At 39.4% G+C, this 8,784-nt stretch overlaps 1 protein-coding gene across 1 annotated transcript in view; it reads left to right on the forward strand.

Annotated features, from left to right (window-relative positions):
- The window catches only part of coq6 (coenzyme Q6 monooxygenase), an 18,944-nt gene extending 10,395 nt beyond the window's left edge, over positions 1 to 8,549 (forward strand). The window contains exons 9-12 of the mRNA XM_079832566.1: positions 89 to 291; positions 4,744 to 4,859; positions 7,498 to 7,664; positions 8,421 to 8,549. Of these exons, the coding sequence (XP_079688692.1) occupies positions 89 to 291; positions 4,744 to 4,859; positions 7,498 to 7,664; positions 8,421 to 8,450 (516 nt within the window). The 3' untranslated portion in view covers positions 8,451 to 8,549. The remainder of the gene's footprint in view (positions 1 to 88; positions 292 to 4,743; positions 4,860 to 7,497; positions 7,665 to 8,420) is intronic.
- The last annotated feature ends 235 nt before the right edge of the window (positions 8,550 to 8,784 follow it).

The following is an 8,784-nucleotide window of genomic DNA, read 5'->3' on the forward strand; positions in this document are numbered from 1 at the left end:
TTTGAACTTAACAAATATATTATGAATAGAGATTCTTGCATTCCTCTGTTTCCATTGACACTGCTCTTCTCTGTTTCATTCTCTTCAGTGGAGTAATGAGAATCATTCTGAGCTGGTGGAGACTGCCGGCTCTCTGTTCCGGACGGCCTTATCTGTCCTGATGCCTGACAGAGGCTCTGCACGTCAGCTTCCACCTAGCGTTGCAGGCATTGGTCCAAAGAGCCGGGTTATGTTCCCGCTAGGCATGGGTCATGCCACAGAATACATCCGCCACAGAGTGGCCCTCATTGGGTATGTTCACAAAGTTATTTAATTTTGATTTTATTTGTTATTCACAATTTAAAGGGTACATAACACACACAGTTTGCGCCAATCTCATGTTAATCTTGAGTACCTATAGAGAAGTATTGCATCCTTCATATCTCCGAAGAGTCTTTAGTTTTATCAGATTTATAAAAGACCAGTACGCTGTTCTGATTCTTTCTGAAAACAGTCAAGCTCCTGGAGGCATGTCGTGGGCGGAGCTAAAGAGTCACAGACATTTGATGCAGTTTTACTTGCTGCCTGCAGTTCTGGCTCATGACCAGGATCTTTTATCGCTGGGACTTCTCCATCTTTTAGTTTCAAACAATCTGCAAATCCAGCGTCGAACTGCTGTGAACAAACAAACACACTTGCAGAACTCCTTTGCTGCCCCAGAAAAACTGCATCCACTGTTCCCTTAACGCTGGGTTCTTTGGAAAGCTGAACAATGTTATCTTTCCCGCACAACCAAAAAGACGCTTCTTTAGTGTCAATGAGTTTGTGGTCTTAAAACAAAATGACATATCGTTCTCAAGCAAGTCCTGTGCAGCGCTACCGACAACTTCTGCAACCCGAACGAAGCTCGTTAATGGGCGTGCTCTAGCTCTCGCTCTGGTTGATGTGTGCATGCGCTCTTTCAGGAGAATGTAAGTGTAAGCCCATGCAAGTGTTACGAATGAATTTAAATCCCTACTCAAAGAGATGGAAATCTTCCGTAATAATGAACAGAGATCAAAAGAAAAGATACCTGCTCTTACCCCCAAAACTTTAGAACCATGAAACACTTATAGGCCCGGTTTCACAGACAGGGCTTAGACTAAGCCAGGATTAGGCCTTAGTTCAATTAGAACATTTAAGTAACTTTTATAAACGTGCCCAAGAAAAAAAAATTACTGGTGTGCATCTTGAGACAAAACAATGCCACTGAGATATTTTAAGATTTGTCAGTGCAAGATTCTTTCAGTTAAAACAGCTCAAACATGCATTTTAGTCTAGGATTAGCTTAAGCATTGTCTGTGAAACCGGGGGATAAAGTGCAGGATAAATAAATGTATTAAACAAGAATAAGTGAGGAGCCACATTATTTCAGGAGGGATAAAGCCATAACAAATACAAAAAGCAAAACTAACTTACATTTACAAACTAACCTAGAAAACAGATTACAAAGAAAATGAAAAGAAACTTTCCTCCCTGCTAACATAAACAGGAGAAAACGAACAAAACAAACAGGCACCCGCCCTACCATGCTCCAAACAATGGTCGGTAAGAGAGAATCCAAACGTAACCATAATAAATTACAACTTCATAGTTCACTTAATTTAACAGATTTCAACAAATGTCTCGTACACGGAGTCACTCATAACACTGATGAGAGCGGGGAGACAATATGTCCATCTTCCTTGACGCTTAAATCCAGCTGCAGTCACTCCCGTCGCCAATCAGATCCATCCTTGTAATCAGATCCACCTGCGAGCAGTTACAGTGGAGAGACAAGAAAAGGGAACACACAAAGGAAAAAGTGCGCTCACAATATACACTAGGGGTGTAACGGTACACAAAACTGACGGTTCGGTACGTACCTCGGTTTTGAAGTCACGGTTCGGTATAACTTATAAAGTTACGGTTGCAATAATTTCTAAATCTAATTATAAAATAGTTTTTTCTCCAATTCTTTGTTGAAATATAATCATTTATACACCGTGACTGTCATTTTCATGACAAGTTTATTTAAACATACATTAAATAATCAAGGTTAAGTAGAATATAATGAATAATATAGGCTAATATAGAGCATATATTTAGTGAAAGAGTTGATTTCTCTAGTGAATACAATTCTGTGGACACTGAATGACTGCCTGAGGTAAATGTGATGCTACGTGACATTGTTTACAAGCAGTTTTATTGAGGTCTTTCCGCCGTTGAAACACTGATTGAGCGATTACACCACATATGATACATGACAGTAAAGGCCAATTTATACTTCTGCGTCGAGTGCACGCAGAAGGTACGGCGTACCATACGCATAGACGCGTTGGATAAGCCGTACCCTACGCCGTACCTTGACGCGCACCTCTCCAAAAATGTAACAACGCGTCAATTCTACGCGGACTGCAAGCGCTGTGATTGGTCTGCCAGAACCCTTCCCTCAGGTCAATAAATAAATAAAAAATCTGCGATAGGAGTGTGTGTGTGTCCAGAAATGGGATGATAGTTCCTTACGTCTGCTAGAACACAATATTTTGTAGTCCAGCGATTCTTTATGGTAGTAAATAAATACATAGATCCGCTGAGTATAGTTTATTTATTCCCTCATTAAAACCAAAGATGTTAATCAGTAATTGTATATCAAGAACAGGGACACATTAGGGTACATTTCGTGAATGAAGTCTCCGCAACAGCAATCGATTGCTCGAGCCACCGCTGCTGAAAACAGCGGCCACGAGCTCTGCATGATTTCACAAACGCATTCCAGCGCCAGATCGTCTTTTCACTTTACTAATCAACTAGATATGCTTAATTTGTATTAGATACAACAACTCAAGCTGCAAGAAAAGCCGCTCTCTCACTGCTGCTGATATTCCGACATGAATGTACACATTCTACACAACAAGCTGCTTCTTCTTCGGCTGTTGTCTTGATTACACCAACATGCCCGAGGACACTGCCTACTAGCGTCTGCATGTGTAATTGCACATTGACGCGGACAACAGCGCAGAAGTATAAATGCTCACGACGGCGTCGGCTACGCGCGTACACTCGGCGCAGAAGTAGGGATGTGACGGTGAGGAAATTTTCCCACCGGTTAATTGATGTCACCGGCGGAGGCTTTTAAATCACTAATTCTATCTAACCGAAAGTAACATGCACACGACCGCTCTGAACTGAAAACGCGCCAGTGCGCACACACCGTGAATGACAGCTCGTCTGTAAATGCGTGCTCTGTGAGGCCATGGGCGCGTCTCAATCAGTTCCCTAGTTCAGAATCAGTAGTCAGGGGCAGGGCACTGATCAAGCATTGATCAGTCTATGATTGAGATGCACGCCATGAATGCACACTGTTAGTTCGCCCGTAAAGCCTCGTTTATACTCGACGCGCCCGCACGAGCGCGAGGGTGCGCGCGGCAAAAATAAATGCGCGCAGTCAGCGTAGCGCGGAGGCTCGCACTGCGGAGCCAGGCGAAAGTAAACAATGCGCGCTCTGTGCGGCCGTGCACATTTTACTTTCGGTTTTTAATTAGCGCCAAATCGGCTGCGGGTTGCTTGAATTGTGGGTTCATTAGCCTATTATTTTTAATGAAAAACACAACAACAAAACAAATGACAAACTCCCTTAAATAGGCGCTTTTACGTTTAGCTTTGAAACCAAATCTTCCGTGATCATCTCAGTAAGCTCCTCACTCTTAAATCTGATGAATGACTCCTGCCGCTGCCGAGACTCACGGTCGGATCCTGCTTTATTAAGCAGATACGTTCAGTTTTTATTTGTATTGTCTGTTCTCTAACTGAACTAAATTATTTTATTACTATAAAAAAAAAATCAAAAAGACGGTGGGTGGTGCCACGGTGGGCAAGTGATGTAACCGGTGTTGAGTCTGGACACCGGTAACACCGGCAACACCGACTATCGTAGCAAGCCTACGCAGAAGTATAAATTGGCCTTAAGTTGTAATGTATCCTCAACATACCTTCAGATGTTCATTCATGTTTATTCTTTAGGAAGAGATGATCGATCGCGTTAACAGATGATAGCGCATTCGTAACACAAGGAATTCCACTCTTTATGACGTCATACAGGGCCATACTCTGGGGAAAAAAAACTTTCTGAAACTTACGCGAACTCTGAAGAAGTGTATTTGGCATAGAAATACTGTCATACATCCAACTCTTTTTTTTTTTTTCTTTTTTTTTTTATAACTCTGGCCACGTTTAGCATCCAACTCTTTAACAGTGTAAATAAGTCAGAATGCATGACATGGCATTAGACATCCCCTTTAAGGATTTATCCATTAGTACATAGTCATATGTATAGGTAAAGGAGAAATCTCTCAATGAGCATGTTTATATGTATACCAATATGCTGATAATCTTCAAAAATCAGCTCATTGAAATAACTATAACTAAACTTACTGGGTTACATGCAAACCAATAACCAGTAATGTTTGCATTACCACATGTATTGTTGCCTTATTAAGCATAATCGGGTTGAAAATGTGCATGTAAATGCACTCCTCCATATGTTAGGTTTAAACTGTCTCAGACAACCACATAAACATTATGGCTACAATATAAACCTATGTGATGATGTATTTAGGTTTGTTTTTCTTGGAGTTATTACATGGGATCTAAGGTAATATAGAGGCCATATGAAGGTAATTTCAGTCCTGTTAAATATGTCCTGTCCTGTTTCTTCTCTATATTTTCTGATCTTTCTAATTTCAGAGATGCTGCACATAGAGTCCATCCTTTAGCAGGCCAAGGTGCCAATCTAGGCTTTGGCGATGTGGCCTATCTCACACAAGTTCTTAGCCAAGCAGCATTTAATGGAAAAGACCTTGGTAAGAGTTCCCAACATCAGAAGTCAAACCTAATGTAAATGTACACTGGATTTCTACTTCTGTGACAATTTTCAAATGTACACCTTGAATCTTTTTGATCTAATAATAAGCATTAGATGAAATCCTCTAATGTGCTTTTTAGAAAAGCATAATCAAATTCAGAAACTCATAAATTATATTGCGAAGAACTGCCTCACGTTGAAGAAACGTGACAAAGAAACATGAAGGCCTTTTGTTGGTCTGCTCCATGTATATTTAGGTCTTATTTCATACCTGCAGTATCATACTTTTGGTTCAGAAGAGCCCAGTGGAGCTATCTGTGGTTTTTCAAATGTTCTTTTCCATTTCCTTATGTTGGGGGTGATCTTTAGTAAAAATAATTGGTTGTCCTGGAGCAGTGTACAGTGTTTTTGCTGGTCACTCCTGCCAAGAACTGCTCATAAATTTTAAGTTTTCCATTTGTGGCTGCATTGTTGTAAAAATAAGAGCAGTAACTGATATTTTCTATATTCATCCATATGGTAAACATGGTATTTTAAGAGATTAGGAAAATCTCCAGAATTGCAAGTATCAAAATGTTAACAGAAAGGTCTACTTTTGAACTCTTTCCCCATCAGCATTTCATCCACCGCCATCTTTTTTGATCATTTTCACACAATTTTCATGGCCCCAGAATATTTTGTTGTATGAATATCTGAACATGCAATATATCAAAAGAAAGAACAGACCATCTGTTTTAACCAGAAAGTTCTCTGACTTAAATTAATATATTTTTCCCATGAATGTCTGTTAAATTACACACAATAGTCTATTTTCTTAATTTCATAGCTTTTCTCTTGGTTGCTGCTTCCAGTAGTGTTTATTTATGTTAGAGCTTTTATCCAATCATATTTCTGTCATATGTTGCCAGAAATCTGCCTTGAGGCCTTCAGAATCAATATTGCGGGTGCCTCTAGGTTAAAATGAATGGCAATGAAACTGTGCGCTGCCTATAACCAATCAGATAATCACTCCGATTTAAACAGCCAATCAGATTTTCGAGATGGCGTTCCCGGGGCCATGTAGCAGGCGTAAAATAACGTTGGCATTTTCACGTCCTTTGATTGGATGGTCAGAGAGCGTACTATAGCTAGTAGCCTAGTCAGAATAACTAGCAAACCGCACAAGATTAAACATCTGTAGTTTTAGTAGCGTTTTTTTCAAACCCAAATGGCTAATTTTCAAAATTCCCGCACACAGCCTTCTCCAGCTTATCGCACAGCCACGGAACACTATTCGATCTGTTCCGGCTAAAAACTAACTAACTGCCATCACTGGGTCAGCTGCACACATTGGCATGTTTTGTTCAATTCAATTCAATTCAAATTTATTTGTATAGCGCTCTGTGTACAAATAATCATAGCCTATTTTGGTGAGTAAGCTATAATGCATTTTTTTATATTCTACAGTCAACGCTGGGCTAATCCGTGCCCCGTTTTTTTTCCGTGATGAATGTGATTTATTTTTTTCTTGCAAATTTATGATCAAAATGTATTATTATTTTTGGTATTCATATATTTTCAATATTTTCATACTGTTAAAATTGCAAGTTTTGTGGGTTTAACCCTCTGGGGCTCTTCGTCATTTCTGACCCGAATTGTTTTAAATAAATAAAAAATTAAAATCGTAGCTTTATCGGAATGGTCCGAAACTTGGTGACTTTATTGGTACTTGGTATATGAACACCCCAAAAAATTGGGGACAGGATTTGAAAAGTCTAAGTGGTTGTAAAACAAATAGTCACACTCAGGACCTTTGGGTCAAAAATGACCCCCATAGGAAATTAATGGGAAATTGGCAAAAATATGAAAATAAAGAGGTTTTTTTGTGCATACAATCTACAAATCAGCCAGTATGCAGAACAAAAGGACTCAACAGTGAAGGGGTGAATCTCTAAAACATCAAGACTGCAAAACAGACAAAAAAACTCACACACACACACACAAAAACACAATTAGCTTTTGGAATGGCACGGGCTAATTTGTGTGTGCGTGTGTATAAGTGTGTGTGTGTGTGTGTGTTTTTTGGTCTGTTTTGCACTCTTTATGTTTTAGAGATTCACCCCTTCACTGTTGAGTCCTTTTGTTCTGCATCCTGGCTGATTTGTAGATTGTATGCACAAAAAAACTAATTTCCAATTAATTTCCTATGGGGGTCATTTTTGACCCGAAGGTCCTGAGTGTGACCCATAAATGAAGAACCCCAGAGAAGTCTAAATCCATTTTAATGAAAAACTTTGTATTCTCTTTGAACCTCACCTGAAATAAATTTGTCATACTGTTGGTAAGATTTCCAGCGTTAATAATTCTTAAATGATTTAATAATTAATTATCGCTTCATGAGAGACGCAACATACTGTTATACTGCGTTTCTGTAGCTATAATGGTTTCTATAGCCGTGGCGTCATGATGATTTTATTAAGAGTTTATGATTGTGTTATTTTACATATGCTTACATATGCTGTTGCTTGTTTCTGCTTCTTCAAATCTTTTAATTAAAAAAACACGGAAATTGAATTTTCCGTCAATGGTGGGGAATGAGTTAAAAATGTATTTTACTTCAAATGCAAATTGTTTAACCGCTGATCCTTGAACTGTAGGAGCCATGCAGCACCTGTTGGAGTTTGAGACTGAACGTCAGCGACACAATCTTCCCATGATGGCAGCCATTGACCTCATGAAGAGGATGTATTCCTCCAATGCCGCCCCTGTGGTTCTACTGAGAACATTCGGCCTTCAGGCTACCAACGCACTGCCACCACTTAAAGTATGATCACATCTCTTATTCTTCCCACAAATCCTTCCAAATGTCCAAGTTTTATTTTTATTTCTTGCTCCGAAATTATAGTACAATATGTTCCCTTCCTCCGTCGTATTCCTTTACTTTGGATCTTGTTCTTTTCTTCAGCCCTGTGGCGGTCCTCTCGTGTTCTTGTTCCTTTCTGTCATCCGTGCCTCTCTCTTCGCTCTGTTGTGCTTCCAGCTTGAGCCTTTTTTCACCTCTCCTCTCCCTCTTTCACTCTTCCTCTTACTTCTTCCCCTTTCTAACCCCATCCCCCCAGCTTGTCCTCTGATTACATGCCTTTCTACTCTTATCCGTGCCTGTAATTTACATGGTCAGGAGCTACTACTATGGCTATGTTTAGCCCTAAATTTACTGTTACCGAAAGTGTGTGGGTGGGGTTGCAGGGCTGTGCATGGTGGTGTTGGCTTGTGTTTTCACACTCCTTTTATTATAGGCCACTCTTATGAAATGGTTTCATTCCTTTACTAAGCGATTCCAACCAGAAGGCCTGTAACTTGTCTTGAGCCTTGAGGGATATCTCCCACATTCTGTGATTAGATTATAGACGTTACAGCCTAGTGTATGTGGACTTGTGTGTCACCCTTCATTATCAAAAGTGGGAAGATCTGCATTTCCCTCATTGAATGATGAAACATCACTTGTGGTTTATGAATATTGCCTTCCTGAATGTCACTTACCTGTAGTTATATATATATTTTTTTTTTCTTGTACCCACAGGAGCAGATCATGGCTTATGCCAGCAAGTAAAACACTAGGTGCACACTGGATATTTGCTGGATCTCTAATGTTATGAAGATTCTGTTAATTGAATGTATGTGTAAATTTAATAAATTATATTTTATTCCTCTATGTGGGAAACATTTTTATGTCATTGTTTCCAATTACTCAAATGAAAATGTTATATAAAATATTAGATGCAAGTCCTGCTGCTCTACCTTTGCTAATAGAACATGCAAATATGTACCGCCATGTTTCTCAGACTGTTACTTTCATATTATAAAAATGGTCTATAATGGTATTAAAGTTGTGAAGGACAAATAAAGACCTGTTTTAAAAATAATTATGTCAAGGATAATCATGC

Source organism: Gobio gobio (genome assembly GCF_949357685.1).
Source record: "Gobio gobio genome assembly, chromosome: 13".
Taxonomy (NCBI): Eukaryota; Metazoa; Chordata; class Actinopteri; order Cypriniformes; family Gobionidae; genus Gobio; species Gobio gobio.